This window comes from Leuciscus leuciscus, assembly GCF_965113295.1.
Source record: "Leuciscus leuciscus genome assembly, chromosome: 19".
Lineage (NCBI taxonomy): Eukaryota > Metazoa > Chordata > Actinopteri > Cypriniformes > Leuciscidae > Leuciscus > Leuciscus leuciscus.
The window spans coordinates 3516480-3537793 of NC_138743.1; the positions used below are offsets into that span (position 1 = coordinate 3516480).

At 43.9% G+C, this 21314-nt stretch overlaps 1 protein-coding gene across 6 annotated transcripts; it reads right to left on the reverse strand.

The window, feature by feature from the left end:
• Nucleotides 1–1276: 1276 nt before the first annotated feature.
• Nucleotides 1277–19631, reverse strand: LOC309482034 (TATA box-binding protein-associated factor RNA polymerase I subunit A-like). Of its 6 annotated transcripts, XM_082147230.1 has the most exons (12): nt 19393–19631; nt 17388–17554; nt 16792–16905; nt 15973–16171; nt 3951–4066; nt 3357–3515; nt 3208–3274; nt 2913–3036; nt 2083–2237; nt 1827–1968; nt 1662–1697; nt 1279–1628 (listed from the first exon to the last, which is right to left on the reverse strand). In XM_082147230.1, exons 1-12 carry the CDS (start codon nt 19490–19492, stop codon nt 1505–1507), a joined length of 1503 nt encoding a protein of 500 aa, XP_082003356.1. In that variant the 5' UTR covers nt 19493–19631; the 3' UTR covers nt 1279–1504. The 6 variants fall into 6 exon arrangements, with proteins under 6 accessions (XP_082003354.1, XP_082003355.1, XP_082003356.1 ...); XM_082147228.1 differs by having other exon boundaries at nt 1277–1628; nt 1662–1968; XM_082147229.1 differs by having other exon boundaries at nt 1278–1697.
• Nucleotides 19632–21314: the final 1683 nt, after the last annotated feature.

Genomic DNA, 21314 nt, shown 5'->3' on the forward strand with positions numbered 1-21314 from the left:
TCAAGAACAGGGCCGTTATTCCCTCGCTAGTGAGAAATGTCATTAAGCTTTTAAGTTTCTAAACTATTTTACTGATAAAATCGTCAGAGCAGCGCTGACAACAAGATCTGTGTGAGTGTGTGTCCGTACTGTGTGTGTGTGTGTGTTTGAATGGGAGAGAATAAGTGCATTCTGTACATAATAAAACATTATTTTGTGGCAAAAACATGGAAATAGTCAATTTTATCCTATTGTTTACTATTTATTTGCTTGGTCAGTGTCGTTGTGGGTTTTGGTTCTTCTGCTGTTGTCGGCTGTAAGGACGTTTTAAATCACTGAAATCATTTAGCGAAGTGATATTGAACTGGAACGCATCAAAACCTGCCTTAACTACTGTACTTTATCTGTGTTTCCCTGAAAATAATCGCACACCTTAGAACATTCGTCAACCAATCAGATTCAAGCATTCAACAGCCCCGTAGTATATATCTATTTATAAAACAGGTTTGGAGAGGAATGATGAGTGCAGGAGCTACGGTACCAGTTTGCACAGGTAAAGCATCTATGTGCATACAGTAACTACTTCACAGCAACATTTTGTGATCTATAGAACAGCAAGCATGACCTGTACACATTTTCAATGGCCGTAGAAGAGAAAGAACATGTAATACGTGCAACTGTATAAAACATAAATGCATGTAATTCATAAAACTAATTTTGTGTGTTCTGAGTTATAGCGTATAATGGAATTGGAGTGGAGTAAACCATCTCACAACATGATGTTCGTGGATGAGGCTCTGGCTTCAACCGGAGTAAAATCAGAAGACATGGTCGAGGAGTCATCAGAACTACTGTTGATTTGCCAGGGAATATCCCTGTGTGTGCTAACTCATATTCCCCTTACAGGGCCATAAAACAATAAAACACAGCATTTCCTCGTCTTCTTACAGACCCTCTACAGGGATCTCAGTTTCGAGATGATGTGGTAATTTGAGATAATGTGAGACATTCTAATGTAACTTTTTTTGTTTTGTTTAAAATGTATATATGCCACACAGAAGAAGTGCAGGCTTGAGCATTTTCAATACAGTAACTGCAACCATAGTTTACATCGGGTAATACTGACGGATGACACCGTTATATTGACAAAATGACTGAACATTTTGACTATCATGTGACTAATGAAACACGGACTTGTCATTCTGATGGAACTGATCTGTTCATTGACATAAATACTTGCATTTGAAAGATGAACTAAAGATTTTGAGTTGCATTGTGTGCAAATGTTTGTTTGTACGAATTGTTTTGAAAAATGCACTAAGGATGACTCGAGAAATGTACCAAAGTGAATGAGAAAAACTGTAATTCAACGTGAAGCTCAACATGAGCAGATTCACAGCATCTAAAGGAGTCTTGAGTCATACATGGACAACTGAAACGTTGTCTGGTACAAATCTAGAAAAATCTCAATTTTACATGTTTATTATACAATTTATTTAGAATTCCTGGTCTTCTTTTTCATATTTTATTCCACATCTTCCTCTTCCGTCTCAATCAACTTTTCCTTCTCCATCTCCATCTTTTTCTTCTCCATCTTTTTCTTCTTCTCCAACCTTTTCTTCTCCTTCATCTTTTTCTTCTTCTCCAACCTTTTCTTCTCCATCTTTTTCTTCTTCTCCAACCTTTTCTTCTCCTTCATCTTTTTCTTCTTCTCCATCCTTTTCTTCTCCTTCATCTTTTTCTTCTTCTCCAACCCTTTCTTCTCCTTCATCTTTTTCTTCTTCTCCATCCTTTTCTTCTCCTTCATCTTTTTCTTCTTCTCCAACCCTTTCTTCTCCTTCTCCAACCTTTTCTTCTCCTTCTCCATCTTTTTCTTCTCCTCCATCTTTTCCTTCCTCCTTTTCTTCACCGCCTCCCTGAATGGGCATTCATCTGTTTTACTTTCAGCTATTCTCTTTAAGTTTGCAGCGTATCTTTTGTACTCTAAAACTGTGAACAGAAAACAAAATGTTCAGGAACTTATTAAATATGTCAGTCAAAAGACAAAACAGGTTTTCATTCATCATCATCATTTTATTTGGAAAAGGATAATCATGTACTCACAGCGTTCACCTAGAACCTTTAAAACGTCACTCTTGATCTTCAGAAGATTGACGTTCTCCACCATGTCTTTCCTGGCGAAATGGATTCTGAAGTGAAAGGAGAACCACAGCGGTCGCCTGGCCTCCCATTCCTTCAATACAAACTCCTTGCGCTTTCTAAATGAGTACAAATCAACATCATAAGAAACATTAGAGAGGATGAGGCTTTTTCACATGTTAATCTTTCCATAGTGTGTAAATGCTCTTCTGTATCTTTAATGCTGTGGGCCTAATTTTCTGCCAGGGCTCCTGAACATCTTGTTGAGATACATGGCATCATGGATTCGATCAAACACCAACAGACCTGACAGCCTGTGCTAGAAATCTTATAACGGGCCATGTTTGGATCTTCCAACAGGACAGTGATCCAAAAACAAACATCAAAATCAAAACAAAAATGTGTCACTGAGCACAAAACCAAGCATCTGCAATGGCCATCCCAGTCCCTGACCTGAACCCTATAGAAAATGAGTGGGCTGAACTGAAGAGAAGCAGCGCCAACATGGATCTGGGAATCTGAAGGATCTGGAGAGAATGGTTATTAGAGGAATGGTTTCTGATCTCTTGTCAAGTGTTCTCCAAACTCATGAGGCATTATAGGAGAAGACTCAGAGCTGTTATGTTGGCAAAAGGAGGTTGCAAAAAGTATTTAATAAAAGGGGGCAAATAATTGTTCCCAACGCGTTTTGGAGAAAAACATTTATTTCATAATGTGATTTTCATCAATCTTTCAACATTGCAATTTTGACCCAAATCGACTTATTTTTTATAAGTACATAAACAGCAACTTACTTCCGTTTGAGTAACTTTATAATGTTCAGAAGACAGGACCAAGCCTTCATGTCACTTTTCCAACTGGAAAACTCCAGAAGGTCCATTGAAACGGTGAGAGCTTCTTCTAGATCGCTCATGAGTCCTGGAAAAAAGCTGTTTACTTTATACATTTCAGTTACTGGTGGATGATGAATCTAACAAATAAACCCAACAGACTTACAGTGGAGGATGATCCCGAGAAACCCAGAACATCCTTATAACCACACAGCAACATGCTAAAAACCAATCAGAAATGTCTAGTTTTCATACGTACTGGTGCCCAGCAGGAGAGAGCAGAGATCCACCATCAGCTCATGACTCGGGACAAAAGAACGCAGAACCTGAGCAACAGAAACCAGAATAACATTAATCATTTTAATCAGAAACTTTATGTACATTCTGATTGGCAGAACCATTTCATACCCTTAATGCACCGATGAGTCTGTCATCTGGAGCATTGTGTCTCTTGAGGAACTGGTACAGGTACACATGAGCATTGGGATTGATTGGGAATTCCTTGTTGTAAGCGTAATTCTCCAGAATCTGCAGAGCGCCGTCCTCATCGTTGTAAAACTCCAGCATCTGCAGCGGATGATACATATAGACAGCATTAGACTTGTGCATTATATTCTAAATCTTCTAAATAATATAATAGCTGTGTGTAACCAATAGACTGAAATGTAAGCCGTTAAGCACTCACAAAATCTCATTTGTGCATGAAAAATAAATTAAAATACTACTTATTTCAGTCCGTTGCGCACACAAATACCTCATTTGACCTGGACCATGAAGACTTGGTATATACTAATTATTTTTTTAATGCATTTTGTTTTGACCTTTTTTGAAGCTTGTTTGATTATGCAAAGCTGTGTACAGATTCTTAAAACAAATCTGTTTGTGTGTTCCACAGAGTTTTGAACATTTACCAGTTTGAGTAAATGGCGACAGAATTGTCATTTTGGTCTAAACAAACCCTTTAACCCTCGTCAAATTGCACAAGGTAAGATAGTGTCTCACATTAATGTAACTCAACACAAAAGGGTCCCAGACTCCAGGCTGACTGATGATGTCCTTCAGAGTCACAGAAGCATATCTGAAGTAGCTGTGCATCTCTTGGTTACGGCTCGCCTCATCTGATACCAGAAACATGGACAAGAATGCATTAAACTGATTAAAGAGTGTAAAGACCAGCGACTCTACCTACGCGACTCCACCGACAAAGCACTTGAATACTATTTTCTTGTTGTTTCCTTTCTCTTCTACACAACTTTCTTCTGATCTTTCTGTTTGTGACCTCTCTTTCACTAGGTGTTTTCAAATCCCTACTATTACCAACATGCGTAAATCAAATGTCACACATAGGAGGCAGTCCAATCCTAACAACCTGCGTACCTTTCCGGTGTCTTCTAATACTTTATTCTCTTTTCCTATTGGTCTCTGGAATTGCCAGTCCGCTGTAAACAAAGCCGATTTCATTACATCTATTTCTAGTCATGCAGGTCTCAGCTTATTGGCCCTGACTGAGACCTGGATCAGACCAGAGGATACTGCCACACCGTCTGCCCTCTCCACTAACTTCACTTTCTCACACACCCCTCGCTGATCGGAAGGGGTGGAGGTACTGGTCTTCTCATCTCAAACGATTGGAAATTTGATCCTTTACCACCTCTGTGTGACAACAGCTCATTTGAATCCCATTCAATTACCATCACTAGTCCAATTAAAATCCATTTTGTAGTTGTATATCGTCCCCCAGGCCAGCTTGGCAGTTTCTTGGAGGAGCTTGATGTGCTACTCTCTTCCTTCCCTGAGGATGGTACTCTTCTCATAGTTCTTGGAGACTTCAACATCCACCTAGAAAAACCTCAGGCTGCTGATTTCCACACTCAGCTTGCCTCATTCAACCTCAAATGAGTATCTACTGCGGCTACTCACAAATCAGGTGACCAATTGGACCTTATTTACATGCGCTACTGCTCCACTGACCATTCACTGTTCACTCCACTGCACACCTCAGATCACTTCCTCCTCACTCTCAACCTGCCTCAGAACACTACAAACACTCCTCCACAGGTCACCTTTCGGCGAAACCTATGCTCACTCTCACCCTCTCGTCTATCCTCTCTGGTCTCATCCACACTTCCTCCACCTGATCAGCTCTCAACACTACTAGATTCTAACAGTGCAACTGATACTCTTTTATCCCCTTTAACATCCTGCTTGGACAACTTCTGCCCCCTTTCCTCCAGGCCATCCAGCGCCACACCCTTTGCCCCCTGGTTATCTGATGTTCTCGTCAAACATCGTTCTAAACTCAGGGGTGCAGAGAGGAAGTGGCGCAAATCGAAAGATCCTACTGACCTTGTTCTTTATCAATCCCTCCTCTCTTCCTTCTCTGCTAGTATCTCTACTGCTAAAATGACTTACAATCACAACAAAATGAACAATTCTTCTGACTCTCGCATGCTTTTCAAAACCTTCTCCTCTCTTCTCAACCCTCCTCCTCCTCTTCCTTCATCAGCCCTAACAGCTGACGATTTTGCCACATTCTTCATAAATAAAACAACCACCATCAGCGGCCAATTTACCAAACCACAAACTGACACACACATTTTACCAGCTAACACACACATTCTACCCTCCTTCTCTCTGCTTTCAGAGGCAGAAGTCTCCAAACTCCTGCTTTCCAATCGCCCTACTACCCGTCTGCTGGATCCTATTCCCACTAATTTACTTCAAGCTATTTCTTCTTCAGTTGCGCACTCACGCACATCATCAACACCTCTCTTCACACTGGTACCTTTTCCCACAGCATTTAAGCAGGTTTGGGTAACCCCACTGCTTAAGAAACCCACTAAATCAAGCACATCTGGAAATGACAGACCGGTATCCCTTCCATTCATCGCAAAACCACTTGAACAAGTTGTTTTCAACCAGATCTCTTTCTTTCTTACCTCCTGGACAACAACCAGTCTGGTTTCAAAAGCGGACACTCAACTGAGACTGCCCTGCTCTCAGGAATTGAAGATCTGAGACTGGCAAGAGCAGCTTCCAAATCCTCAGTTCTCATCCTACTGGATCTGTCTGCTGCCTTCGCCACAGTTAACCACCAGATACTCCTGTCAATCCTAAAGATGAAGGGCATATCGGGAACCGCACTCCAATGGTTCAAGTCTTACCTCTCAGGTAGGTCCTTTAGGGTGCCGTGAAGGGGTGAAGTGTCTAAGACCCAACATCTAGCTACTGGAGTGCCTCAGGGCTCAGTGCTTGGACCACTTCTCTTCTCCATCTACATGACATCACTAGGATCTGCGATTCAGAAACATGGCTTTTCCTATCACTGCTACGCTGATGACACACAACTCTACCTCTCATTCCAGCCTGATGATCCGACGGTAGCTGCTCGCATCTCAGCCTGCCTGACAGACATTTCTGGCTGGATGAAGGACCACCACCTACAAACCTTGCGAAGACAGAGCTACTTGCGGTCCCGGCCAACCCAACACTTCATCACAACTTCACCGTCATCCATAACTCCATCAAGGTCAGCCAGGAACCGTGGAGTTGAAATTGATGATCAATTGAACTTCACAGACCACATTGCTAGAACTGCCTGGTCCTGCAAATTTGCCTCGTACAACATTATGAGGATCAGGCCCTTCCTATCAGAGCATGCTACACAACTCCTTGTCCAAGCGCTTGTTCTATCCAGACTGGACTATTGTAATGCTCTCCTGGCTGGTCTTCCAGCTTGCTCTGTCAAACCTCTGCAACTGATCCAGAATGCTGCAGCAAGAGTGGTCTTTATTGAGCCGAAGAGGGCACACGTCACTCCTCGCCGCACTAAATTGCACTGGTTGCCAGTTGCCGCTCGCATTAAATTCAAGTCACTAGCTATGTTTCCATCAACTTGTCAATCGAATTATCTGAAGTTCGGTAAAAAAAAATCATGCGAATAAAGCTGGTGAAAGTGTGTTTCCATCAAACGGCTTTAAAGCGAATAAAAACCTGTGCGTAATGACGTCACAAGCTGTTTTGCGAAATTGGTATATCGAATTGATTTGAGATATTTTAAGGCGTTTCCATTCATTTTCGCACTGAATCACACAACATTAAAGCAAACATTTGCGAACAAAGTTTTGCTAGAAAAAATGGATCGCGCCATCTACCAACAAATGATCAATATTGCACAAGTTGTAATAGTGCAGAGTCCTGCACGGGTCCATTTTTGGAGACCCGCCCCCGCCCGTACCCGCAAAGTTCAGCACCAGATCTGACCCGTGCCCGCGATAAATCGCACACAAGCTAAAATCAATCCATTTAAAGTGCTTTATTTTTTATCTCGCACCTCTCTCAACATCACAATAGCCTCATGAATGGGCTAATGAGCGCTAAAGTGCGCTTTGTTTTGGGCCATTCAAGTAGCCTAGGCTACCTCCAGTTCACGCGCGGGCGCCTCTCCGTGTCCTGATTATTGCCTGCTATATTTAGCTCTTATTTATTAAATCCAGGAAAATGGTTCATTAAACATTGATTAAAATTAAGATACAATTAATACAAAACGAAATTCACTTTAAAGAAAGTCTTTCTACAAAAACAAACTTAATAAAGTGGTCAAAACCATGTCTGCCCACTCCATTTGTCTCCCGATATTCGGGATCATCTTATCTTATTCATGCTTTTTTCACTTTTCATATAATCAACATGAAATATAAAAAAAAAATATATATTTTATTTAAAAATGAATATGAAACTAAATCGTTTTTTAATGACTGGGCTACAACACATAGGCTTATTAGCCTGCCCTACAATTATGTTGCTTGATTGACGGGTTTTTATTTAAAAGAAAGAGCGTAGCCTACACAATACTTAGGCCTACTAAAATATAATTAATATTATTTTATTGCATTTGTATTAGTTGTTTGAAGAGTAAAAAAAAATAAATAAAAATTGGTCGATCTTAACGCAAGTTTACAACCGGCCAGTCGGTCGGACTAAAAGGGGGAAAAAATTAATTGGGTCGGTCCTAAATTGACAGGATCGGTCGGGTAACGGCAAACAAGAATATTTTTAAGGATGCCCAAAACACATATTTGCGAGTGTGTAATGGCAATTTAGACATACAAATATTGCACATATTTTTCATCCGCTACCCGCCCGCAAGGAGTTCATTATCCGCCCGCATCCCCGCCTGTGAAGTTTAGGAATGTCACAAACAATCCACCCGTTTTAGCCACTTTTATGCGGGTACCCAACCCATTGCAGGACTCTAGGTGCTTATGTGACAGCTGATAGCGACATTATTTGACTATTATGGCATTTCTTAGATTTTTGCTATAATAGCTGTTTTATTTTTCTGTTAAATTAAATTCAAAAAGTATCTCGTCTCCTCGTTTGTCCACTTTGTTGACACAGGCCATGTGTGCAAACCAGACAGTATATAATGGGTGCAAACTGGGCGGAAAATAACTAAAACTTCTTCTTTTGTGGCGGGTTGTACCCATAAAATGACCTAAAACTTATCGCAATCCATTATTTATTCGGCAAATAACGTTTCCATCAGCGTTTATCGCATAAACCGTACATCAATCAAGATAAAATCCGATGAGACCGACCGTATTTCATTTTAGTCGATATTCAAGAAATTCAATAGAATTTTACTGTTTCCATAAGGCATTTTTCATTCGATATCACATAATTCGGATAAAAACGTGTTGATGGAAACATAGCTAGTGATGTTTGCCTACAGAACAACCACTGGCTCTGCTCCCTTTTACCCTTTTAACTCATTACTTCAGACTTATGTGCCATCCAGAAACTTGCAAGTGAACGTAGTCTTGTGCTGCCCTCTCAAAGAGGCACAAAATCTCTTTCTCTGACCTTTACCTTGACTGTTCCCTGCTGGTGGAATGATCTGCCTAACTCAACCAGAGCGTCTGAGTCCGTAGCCAATTTCAAGAAACGGCTGAAGACGCGAATTTTTTTTGCCAACACTTGATCCAGTAATACTAACACTTTCTCTTCTATTCTATTTATAAAAATATATATATATATATTTTACATGTACTGCGTTAGAGTAAACTGAGAAGGGTCATAGCACTTGCATATTGTTGTCCTACTGTTAGTTTAACTGCTTCTATTGTTCTCTTACGAGAGGTACTCTCGTACTGCGTAAATCTTACGCTAGGGGAAATCTCTTTTCCGCGAGATACTGAAGCCAAAAAATTATCCTTAATTTTGAAATAATGTAAAACGCGTTGCGGCAGCATGCAGACATAGGTGAGACAGCTCGCGCGCCTATTGGCTGCCCTGCGGCAACTGCAGCAGCCTATCGATAAGGCCCTATCGTGACGTCATCACGAAACGGCGTGGCCTGGGGCTATAAATATAGCATCAAAAGGCTAGCTTACCGATTTTTCATCTCTTCAGCGGAGCTCACGCATCGCTGGATCCAGAGAGAAGAAGCCGCGCCGTGGAAAAAGCATTTCAGCGGGACGAGTTCGGTACCTGGAGTCGCTGGCCGCGCCGCCTTCAACCACCGTTCCTGCTACGCTATCCGGCGTCATATCCTTTCATTGCTAGTGTGTGTTCGCCGCCGCGACTCACACTCCTTCTCTAAAAGAGCAGAGCGTCTTTTTCAAGATGTCTCGTCCATCCTGTGGCTCGTGCCGAGCCCCACTCAGCGACGGGGACCGCCATGTCATCTGCGTTTCCTGCCTGGGTGAAGGACATGCAGCTCTAGCGCTCGCCGACGGCGGATGCCCTCACTGCGAGCTTATGCCTATGGCGACTCTGAGGACTCGCATGGCAACTTTCCACGAGCCTGCACTTCCCGCTGCGACGCCGCGCCGTAAAAAGCGCCGTGCTCAGCGGATCCCTGAGCCTCCTACCGAGAAAAGCTTGCCGGTGCGCCTGCCAGCTTTGCCGTCTGCTTCTCTCGAGTCTCTCACTCCCGGACAGTGGCCGCCGCTGGCCGCCGGAGATGACAAGGAAGAAGCGGCAGTTTTCGAGGAGGACAACTGCTCTATCCTGGCTTCGGACAGCGAGGATTGGGCGAGCTCTGTGGACCTCGCCCCTTCTTCTGCCCGCGAGTCGTCAGGAAAACGGGCCAGTATTGAAGCTGAGCTGATGCGTCTGCTCACACAGGCCACAGAGAGCCTCGGCCTCGAGTGGTCCGCGCCCGCCGAGCCTACACGCAATCGTCTGGACGGTTGTTTCTTGCAAGGGGACCGCGTTTCCACGCCCTCAAGACCCGCCCCGTTTCTTCCTGAGCTTCATGAAGAACTGGCAAAGTCTTGGAGCGCCCCTTTCTCAGCCAGGCTGCGCTCCTCTGCTTCAGCGGCATTCTCCGTGGTGGACGGTGCCAAAGACAGAGGATACCTCGCTCTCCCTCTAGTGGAGGAGGCAGTAGCAGCCCATCTTTGCCCGCCCTCTGCTGGACGGCGGACTAAGACGGCGCTACCTTCAAAAGCCTGCCGCGCTACTTCTACCCAGCACAGTCGCGCTTACACCGCCGCTGGGCAGGATGCATCAGCGCTACACACTATGGCCACTCTCCAGATCTTCCAAGCTAACCTTCTCCGAAAGCTGGACGAGGAAGGCACGGAAGCAGTCAACGTGGCGGATTTAAGGAGCGCTACGGACCTCGCACTCCGCGCTACAAAATCCGCTGCACAGGCCATAGGGCGGAACATGGCTTCTCTCACCGTTGCTGAGAGACACCTCTGGCTGACGCTTTCAGAAATGCCGGACTCGGAGCGCTCTGTGTTCCTCGACGCCCCCGTTTCTGCTACTGGCTTCTTTGGATCGTCCGTCAAAGATTTCGCGGACAGATTCGCTGAGGTACAAAAGACGTCGCAGGCCATGAAGCACTTCTTGCCAAAGCGCTCTAGCTCCGCATCAGGCCGCTCTAAACAGCCGTCTGCTCGCAGCTCGCAGCCGCCGCCCCCCGCCGCCGCTTCACAGCGTCGACAGGCCCGGGACCAGAGACCACGCTCTCGCTCTGCCGGCCGCCGCCCCCCACAGCGTGGGACTCGGCCGAAGATTGAGATGAAGCCCGAGGCCTCAAAGTCTTCCTAGCCAGCTTAGGAAAACTACGGTGTTCAAGCCCCGCGGCGGCCGGGTTTCCACCAAAACTTCTCGCTCGTCCAGTTCCATTACATGCGACTGTTCCAGTGTACTCTACAGTAAACAAGTCGGTTACATTACCCGCTTGCCTGTACACAAACGCCGTTTTCACGGCGACCCAGATAAATCCTGTAAAGAGCGTATTTTCTGGTATTCCGGCCACGGCCGACGGTGTTATGAGTGTAGTAAAAATGCCCACTGCCCAGTGCCCATTCCTACACACAGACACAGCCCGCCCCACAGGGCTCGCGCACATAAAATCGACTCATGTCGATTGCGCACAGAATGTAGTGAGCGTGCCCACGTCCCAGTGCCCACAAACACTACACGCTGCATGTCTCTCGGTTTCTGTAAAAACGAAACCAACACACATACAGCCGACTCAGGTCGATGGTGTTTTCAGTGCAAATGTGCCCGCTGTCCTGCGCCCACATTCACTCACAGACATGACGAATCCCTCGGTTTCCCCCACGCTCGCCGTCTCTCAGCTACCTGCCGTGAGAGAGCCGAGCGCGGGCGAACCGCCCGCTGTGATCAAAACACTCCCCGCCTCGAGCGCTGCAAATGCGGTGTCTATAATACAGCATACCGAAGCTCCCCGGTCGCCACTATGTCACGACCAGAGCTCCGATCTCATTCAACCCTTAGCTATGCATGCACATGCGTGGGCAAAGCTTCCCGGTGTATCAGAATGGGTGCTGAACATTATAGAAAGAGGCTATTCGCTACAGTTCGCTCGACGTCCCCGCCGTTGTGCGGTGCGAGTCGAAACCACGGTAGAAAAGGAAGTAGCAAGTGTACTTCGTACCGAAATTGCGAAACTGTTGAGCAAAGGGGCAATAGAGCCTTTATCTCAAGCTCAGAGCGAAGGGGGGCTATACAGCAGATATTTTCTGGTTCCGAAAAAAGACGGGGGTCTCAGACCCATTCTAGATCTAAGACAACTGAACGAAGCGCTTTCAAAACGCCGGTTCAGAATGCTCACAACCAAGAAAATCCTCGCGCAAATTCGCCACGGGGACTGGTTTGTGTCAATAGATCTGAAAGACGCGTATTTCCAAATACAAATAGCGTCATGTCACAGGCGATTTTTGAGATTCGCCTTCGAGGGCCAGGCTTATCAATACACAGTCCTACCGTTTGGCCTGTCCCTAGCACCCCGTACATTCACGAAGTGCATGGACGCAGCCCTCGCTCCCCTGAAACTTCGGGGAATGCGAGTTTTGAACTACTTGGACGATTGGCTGGTTCTAGCTCAGTCACATACGGAGCTCATAGAACACAGAACCATTTTACTCGAACATCTCGAGAATCTGGGTCTCAAAGTCAACTGGGCGAAAAGTTCACTGTCTCCCAGTCAGAGAATATCCTTTCTGGGCACAGAACTGGACTCGCTGTCAATGACAGCTCAAATATCGCTACAGCGCAGATTGACTATTCAGCGCATGACAGAAACCTTCCGCCGCGGCACTATAGTCCCGCTAAAGAAGTTTCAAAGGATGCTCGGTCTCATGGCAGCAGCATCCGCAGTTCTCCAGCTGGGTCTGCTTCGCATGCGCCCACTGCAGTTATGGCTACAAGCGCGAGTACCGCGTCGAGCGTGGACTTCAGGTCTCTTTCGCCTCAAGGTCGATCAAAAATGCGTCTCAGCACTGATACCCTGGAGAGCGACCGACTGGTACCAGTCAGGTGTAAGCCTGGGGACTTCCTCGAGTGTGAAGGTGGTGTCCACGGACGCCTCCACCTCGGGATGGGGAGCACTGCTCGAGGGCAGACCGTTTTTCGGCCAGTGGTCAGAACGGGAAAAGCTTCTGCACATAAACTGCCTGGAAATGATGGCAGTCGACAACGCGCTGAGGCGCTTTCGTCCCCAAATAGCAGGACACCACGTCTTGGTCCGCTCGGACAACATGTCAGTGGTAGCCTACATAAATCGCCAGGGAGGCATCACATCCCGAAACCTGTACAGGTTAGCGAAACGCCTCCTGGTATGGGCTCAGCACAATTTGCGCTCGCTCAGGGCAGCGCATGTGCCCGGCCACCTGAATGTGGGACCAGACAGACTGTCCAGGAACAATGTTCCAGCAGGAGAATGGTCACTGCATCCGCAGACAGTCTAACTGCTGTGGCAGACATTCGGCAGAGCAAAGATAGACCTGTTTGAGTCTCAAGAAAACGCTCACTGCCCGGAATTTTTCTCCAAGAGCAGGGATGCGCTGGCCCACGTCTGGCCCCGCTGCCCGCTCTATGCTTTTCCCCCCATCACGCTCCTACCTCAGGTATTAGAGCGGATCAGGGAAAGCAGATGCTCAGTGTTACTGGTTGCTCCGTTCTGGAAGAACCAGGCTTGGTTCCCAGTTCTTATGCAGCTGACGAGCACTGCCCCATGGCCAATACCAGTGAGGAGGGACCTCCTCTCTCAAGCCAGGGGCTCGATCTGGCATCCTCGCCCGGAGCTTTGGTCCCTACATGCGTGGGCCATCAACGGGTACCCTCTGATATCCCAGAGGGAGTGTTAAACACGATCATGCAGGCTAGAGCTCCCTCTACGAGACGGCTCTATTCCTCAAAATGGTCAGTATTCTCCAGCTGGTGCACAGCACGCGGCTTTTCACCCCTGGACTGTGGAGTGGCGGAGGTTCTCTCCTTCCTACAAGAGCTACTGGATGAAGGCAGAGCCCCATCCACGCTCAAAGTCTATGTGGCGGCTATAGCAGCGTTTTCCAAACCAACGCTTGGTCAGTCACTGGGAAGGAACGATCTGGTCATTCGGTTCCTTAGAGGAGCTAAGAGGTTAAATCCTCCCAGACCTCCCTCAGTCCCCATATGGGACCTTTCTACGGTCTTGGAGGCCATGAAGGGTGCCCCATTTGAGCCAATCCAGTCGATAGATATCAAACACTTGTCTTTCAAAACGGTGTTTCTTCTGGCTCTCGCTTCAGTGAAGCGCATAGGGGACTTACAAGCGCTCTCAGTGAGCGCGACGTGTATGGAGTTTGGGCCAAATGACTCGAAAGTCATACTCAAACCAAGGCAGGGGTACGTCCCTAAATCCCTCAACACACCGTTCAGGGCCCAGGTAATTTCCCTGTCTGCCCTGCCGGTCTCTAATGAGGAGAAGGACGCCAGCTTCCTTTGCCCAGTCAGGGCGTTAAGGGATTATGTGTCCCGCACGTTTGTTTTCAGACAGACGGAGCAGCTCTTTGTTTCACTCTACGGACGTTCTAAGGGACTCGCCGTGTCGAAACAGAGTCTATCTAGATGGATAGTCGATGCTATAGCGCTGGCTTACACCTCTAAGGGCTTGCAGTGCCCATTAGGTGTCAGAGCGCACTCCACGAGAGGCGTGGCCTCGTCGTGGGCTTGGTCTAGTGGGATTGCCTTGCAAGATATCTGTATGGCGGCAGGCTGGGCCTCCCCGTCTACATTTATAAGGTTTTATAACCTAGAGGTTCCCGCTCTACAAGCTAAGCTGCTTTCAGTCTAAAAATCGGTACTGTCTGCCCCAAGTGCGTCTGGCCCAGAATACCGAAATGACTCGAGCAACGCTCGTTTAGATCGCGCAGCTCTATGGGCAGTGTGTAAGACCCACTATGTTCATCAGTCCAGGCCGGGGTCGCCCTGACTGAATAAAATACCATCACTATAACTGTTTCTTATAGGATGCTGCATTATAGGAATGATGCTATTCTAGCCACTCTTCCTGGGCTCTCTGTGAGTCACTTATGATCATGTACTACATGAGCCCGGGCACTTGCCCTTGGGACTTTGGTGCTGGATCATAGCATGCACGGCGTTTTACACTGTTTCCCCTAGCGTAAGATTTACGCAGTACGAGAGTACCTCTCGTAAGAGAACGTACTCAGTTACTAACGTAACCTCGGTTCTCTCTAGAGAGGAAACGAGTACTGCGTATCTTGCCATGCCTGCGCATGCTCCGGTTCGCTCCGGCGATGAAAAACCGGTAAGCTAGCCTTTCGATGCTATATTTATAGCCCCAGGCCACGCCCGTTTCGGCGGGACGTGACGTATTGGGCGCGAAGCGCCCCCATTGGTGATGACGTCACGATAGGGCCTTATCGATAGGCTGCTGCAGTTGCCGCAGGGCAGCCAATAGGCGCGCGAGCTGTCTCGCCTATGTCTGCATGCTGCCGCAACGCGTTTTACATTATTTCAAAATTAAGGATAATTTTTTGGCTTCAGTATCTCGCGGAAAAGAGATTTCCCCTAGCGTAAGATTTACGCAGTACTCGTTTCCTCTCTAGAGAGAACCGAGGTTACGTTAGTAACCGAGTACGTTCTCATTTCTAAGTCGCTTTGGTTAAAAGCGTCTGCCAAATGAATAAATGTGAAAGTGACAGTAAAGACATTTGTTGTAATGCTTTCTATTCACGAAAAAATCCTCATGAAGCAGCACAACTGTTTTAAACAATAATAATAATCAGAAACGTTTCTTGAGCAGCAAATCAGCATATTAAGAGGACATTTCAAAGAGGACCTATGATGCTTTTTAACAACTTTCCTTAGTGTTTAATGTTGCTGTTTGAGCACAAAGTCCCTCCAGCGGGAGTTTCTGCTACACTCGTTCATCCCAGAATGCTCTTTTTGATTTACTGGTTTGAGAATATGTGAAATAAGCAATAGATCTAAGGTTATAGAGTTCAAATATTGTTTTAATGAAGTTTCGAACCTTATACATAGCCTAAATGCACAGTAAACATCAAAGTTAAGAACGAAAAAGGAAAAGAAATTGGCAGATTCAATTTGTGAAATACTAACAGCAAAGTTTTTGCATTTTTTGCTTATGGATAAAAAGTTGTTTGAAATACCTTTACACTATACCAACGCTATACTGTTAACGAACATCCTGAAGTCTACTTAATTGTTCAACATAACTCAAATATCTTCCTACCGGTTCCAGCTGTAGAAGACTTCTTCTCACACCAGTTCAAGTAATCTAGGAAACCGCTGTACGCACGGATGAGTTTTTTGGTGTCACCCTGAGCAATCGAGAAGTTGCCATATCTCCAGCTCTCTCCGATGGACAGCTGCCGCTTGGCTTCTTCCATCTGCCCGTTCAGTAGGAGATGAAAGCAATGCTCCAAACAGATCTACAATGGAAAGAGTACTGAAAAAACATACTTAAGTACCATTACATTCCAAAAAAAAAAAAGAGTAGAGAAAAAAGTACTTGTCCAAAAACTACTTGAGTAAGAGTAAAAAAGTAGCTTATTTAAAAGCACCCATGAGTACAGAGCTGTGCATTCTACCCCCTTATAATAAACACTGTGCACTATTATTAGAGGAAGACGCTGATATCTCGATTGAATTGATGCTTGAAGAATGCACTTCCACAGCAGCCACGAGTGACAGCAGATAGGCTAGCGGTTAAAGTCTTCTATGCAGAATTTGATTTGACGACAGTCACGAGACCGATTGCTCGATCCAATCAAGTTGATTGCAAAACGGAAGGAAGATAGAGGAGTAAAAGTAGCGATACATCACTTAAAATGTACTCAAGTAAAAGTAAAATGACAACATTTTAAACTACAAATTTTTAAAAAGTACAATTTCTAAAAAAAAATATAAAAAAAAAGACTTAATTACAGTAACGCGAGTATTTGTAATTCGTTACTTCACACCCCTCACATGACATACTGATTAAAATGCATGCCTTGAACACTGTAAATGTTGTAAAGGGAAGGTTTGGGCTTCTTAATGCAATGCATACCGTCGAGAAGTTTTTGACTCCATTGTTTTTCAACTGTTCATGTACAGCGTTGAAATCTTCAGTGGTGGCGTTAGGGAGATGATGCAGAATTTCTGTGCCTATTCTCCATGTGATCTGATGGACAGAATTATGCAGTCAGCAGAGAAACACATCATCCGTACAGCAGCAAACACAAAACAGGAGGATCCCACAGGAAAATACAAACAAATAAACAAGTCAGGCCGAAGATGATTTCATGGTTTTATGCTAAGAAAAATGCATCGCCTGAAAAACTGAACGCATCCAATTCCTTTATACTTACAAAAATACTTACAAATTTTCTGTAAATATTTGTTCTAAATAAATAGAAAAATATAGTATATAGTGAAACATAAATAAGTGGAAAAAACCCAAAATATAAAATTTCATGAATGTATATTTACTAATGTATGCAATGAACAGTGTAACAATAGAGATAACGTTAATGCATAAGCTATGTTTCTTCAATGCAAGAAAAGTGAGTCAAACATTTTAATATTGATTTCATAATTCATAAAAAAAAAAAATCTCTTAGCCGCTTATAAGTCGACTTGACAGAGTTTAAAGGGCTGTTGTACCTCAGAAGCCGTTGGATGCACTTTAATGCTATTCCTGGCCTCCAGTGCCTGAATGTAAGAGTTGTAATAAAGCGCAGCCTCCTGCCAGTTATGAAGCAGCATCGCATCTCTGATCCGCTTCAGACACTTTCTGTTCGACTTGAGGAAGAAGATCTCTGTGGGAACTCCTAAACATGAAAATAATTGAGTATAGAAATTACTTCATGTTAGGATAAATATGTTTGCATCTCCTTTTCTGTCTATCTAATAATTTCTTGTACACCATGTTTAGTCACACACTCATAAGGCATGTTAGTTCGATTCAAATTCAATACAACAAAAATATATTTCAGTCATCACAGATAATTTTCCATAGTCACGAAAAAAAAATATACATAATAAGCGAAAATGGTGTAGGCTGAAGTCAATGCTTATTATGCCTACCCTTAATACATAATTATCTAATGAGCATCATATCCTTTCTGGATTTGATTCATACAAAATAAACAAACAGTTACATAAGACAATTTCCTAAATGTACATACATGATTACAAAGGTCCACATATCAGATATTACAACAGCTTACATATGAAAACTATTCCTATTGAGTTTTATAATTATCACCTTGTTTTTAAACATTTTCTTAAATTTACAGAGTGAAGTACATAATAGTTATCCATAAGGAGAAACGTCGCATATGTTGTTTGTCTCTCTATGGACTATTTGAGCGAAGCTCTCCTTTCTTTTCTATATTTACTTGCTATTTGCTATATATGGCAAGCCGTTTTAGCATTTAAAACTATGTTTTGACTATCCATAAATATATTTTGGATACAATGGATAAGACACATGCCTTTGGTGTGAGAGACCCGGGTTCGAATCCACTGTGAGACACCAATGTGTCCCTGAGCAAGACACTTAACCCCTAGTTGCTCCAGAGGCGTGCGACCTCTGACATATATAGCAATTGTAAGTCGCTTTGGATAAAAGCGTCAGCTAAATGAATAAATGTAAATGTAAATGCACATCTCAACATCATTCTTCTTTAAGATATAGAATTGGACAAAAAACATATTGAGTCTTCTCTACATATATGTCACTTTTACACGTGCCCAAGATACTTTTATTTTCATACTTTTGAATTACTTCTGTATAAAGCAGATTTAAATGACCCAAAGACGCAGGACCTTTATTATACAATTCCTAGACAAAATGGTGGAAGACAACAGTTTCCAAGGTAGGATTGCTTAATAAAATGTTTACGGTGGGGCTTAGCAAAGGTGTATTTGCATCATGATTTACATGTACAGTTAAGATATCTAAGAATGAGTTTTGACTAGTCAGAAAGCTAAATGCAGATATCTCCAAACAAAGATATTCCTAATCAAAAATCTGATTTAGACATCCATAATTAAATTGCCGATATCTTTAAATGAGATTTGACTAGGAATAATTCCAATTCAAGATATCACTTATTAAGTTTTGCCTAGTCAAAAATACAATTCAATATATCTACAAACTTTCAGATATCTACAAATGTATTTTGGATACAGGATAAAGATATCTTCAATTTGATTATGACTATAGTCAAAAACCAGTTAGAGATATCTTGAGTTTCATTTTTACTAGTAATAATTCAGTTAGAGGTAGGCCTATCTCTAATTTAATTATCACTAGTAAAATTGTAATTCGAGATATCTCTAATTAGGATTATGCCTAGTACACAATCAACTATATAGATATCAAAGTCAAAACTCATTTGAAGATATCCGGAAATATTTACCAATGGAAGAATATGACTTGTCAAAATAGCATTATATATCTTAATCCCATTTACGACGAGTTAAAAATAAATTACGACTAGTACAGCCAGGGTATTTAATGCTAAAACGGCTTGCCATACATTCTCGGTCCCCACTTCTGGTGTTCTGCTCTGCAGTGATAATTGACTTCGTTTTGATATCCAATTTTATCTAACACTTTACAACATAAACAAGTTAATATATGATATCATCGGAACATTACCTTTGTCGTCCGTCCACTCTTGGAGGTTAACGGGCGATTTAAGCAGTTCCCGATGTGTCCTTTCATCCACTGGAAAATCATCGGCCTCTATATCATCCATGACTCACTGCATTACGAAGACTTGCTTTCCTCTTGAGAGAATTATGAATAAAATAAAACTAACTTCTTCATCTTTGAGATTTTATGGCTTTTGACAAACAACAAAATGGAGTTTTACCGCCACCGACTGGTATGGAGTGTGGATCAAAATGACATTTTATATCCTCTCCCACAAATGAGTCATTCTAAAATACTGAAAAATAAAACTGTAACATTCATTTCCCGAGTTATTTTGTAAAATATCTCCTAGTATAAATTTCATTGTTATTTTTTTCTAGATTCAGCATTAGAATCCTTCTTTCAGGCTCGTATTTCTGCCAGTATAGCACAACATGTTGCACAGTTTCTTCTTGCACACATAATTCACACCTTCCTGTATGATGTTTACCCTTTTTTTTTTTTTAAGTGTAGCCTACCGTTTAGTCTTGCATGTCCAAATCTCATCCTTGATATTATTATCGCTATATCAATCTATATATCTGTCGTTAGTTTTGGGTTCCATAACATTCCCAAAACATGTTTTTGTTTTTTTGCACGTTTGTTTTTGGTTAGCTAGGAAACTTTTCGTTACGGAAATAGAACAGTTTTTTCAGGTTTGGAGAACGTTTACTAAATCTCTGTATCTGAAGGAGGATGAAAAGTCTCTGAGTTCTACATTGAGAAACAACAGAAATGCGACATGAAGACTCCACAGAATTCAGTATTTCAGCATCATTCACTTTATTCAGTTCCGGAAGAGTATGTATATATATATATATATATAAATATATTGTCAAACACAGAAGGAGACAGACAGGTTTAAGTGAACACAGTGTTTATTAAAAGCAGAGTGGTGGTGGAACAACAGGAACAGGACGATGGTGACTTGAAGACTGATGATGGCGTTGACTGAAGTGGATCTCTGTGCAGGTGAAGAGTGAACACAAAGACGGAAAAACAGGATTTGGATGACAAGACAGGAGACGGGAAACAGGACGAGATGAACAGGAGACTGGATACTGGACGGGACGATCTCTGGTGAGCAGGTTGGTAAGGAGTCTGACAATAGCAGTGTATACTGCGACGAGACCAGACAAAGGAAGAAGACAGAGGTTTAGTGAAGGGTTTCCTGCCTCTGCACCGTGAAGGGACCTATGTTGCGGGGACTCAGCTTAGGGCAGGGCAGGCGAAGACGGATGTCGCTGGTGGAGAGCCAAACCCTTTGTCCCGGCTGGTATCGGGTGGCTTCAGCTCTACGGACATCCGCTTGGAGTTGGTGTCTTCACACTGCCAGCTGGAGATGCACGTGCACTGTGTCCCATACCCTCACGCTCTCTTCGAACCAGTGATTGACAGCTGGAACCTCCGAAAGTTCTCCGGACCAGGGAAAGAGAGGAGGTTGGTAGCCGAACAAAGTAAGCCCAGTGGTGGATTGGAGCAGGGAATTCTGGGAATACTCCGCCCAGGGGAGGAAGCAGCTCCAGCTGTCTTGGTGCTGGTGGCAGTATGACCGCAGGTATCTCCCGATCTCCTGGATTTTGTGCTCAGTCTGGTTTGTGGATGGTAACCTGAGGATAGACTCACCGAGACGTCAAGGAGTTTGAAGAAGGCCTTCCACACCCGGGAGATGAACTGGCGACCTCTGTCCAATACGATGTCTTCTGGTAGACCATAGTGACAGAACACTTGTTGGAATAGGAGTTCTGCGGCTTCGAATACGGTGGGCAGGCCTTTGATAGGGATGAGTTTACAGGCCTTGGAGAATCGGTCAACGACGACAAATACACAAGTGTGATGGTTGGACGGAGGAAGGTCCGTCATGAAGTCAATGCCAAGGTGGGACC

Excerpts from the sequence above, each read along its gene's own strand:
- LOC309482034 (XM_082147227.1), bottom strand. The coding sequence starts at position 19,492 with ATGGATGATATAGAGGCCGATGATTTTCCAGTGGATGAAAGGACACAT. Across the intron at positions 17,555-19,392 it reads AGAGTGGACGGACGACAAAG|GAGTTCCCACAGAGATCTTC; the intron begins GTAATGTTCCGA and ends TTTCATGTTTAG. Across the intron at positions 1,969-2,082 it reads AAAGGTTCTAGGTGAACGCT|TTTTAGAGTACAAAAGATAC; the intron begins GTGAGTACATGA and ends TTCTGTTCACAG.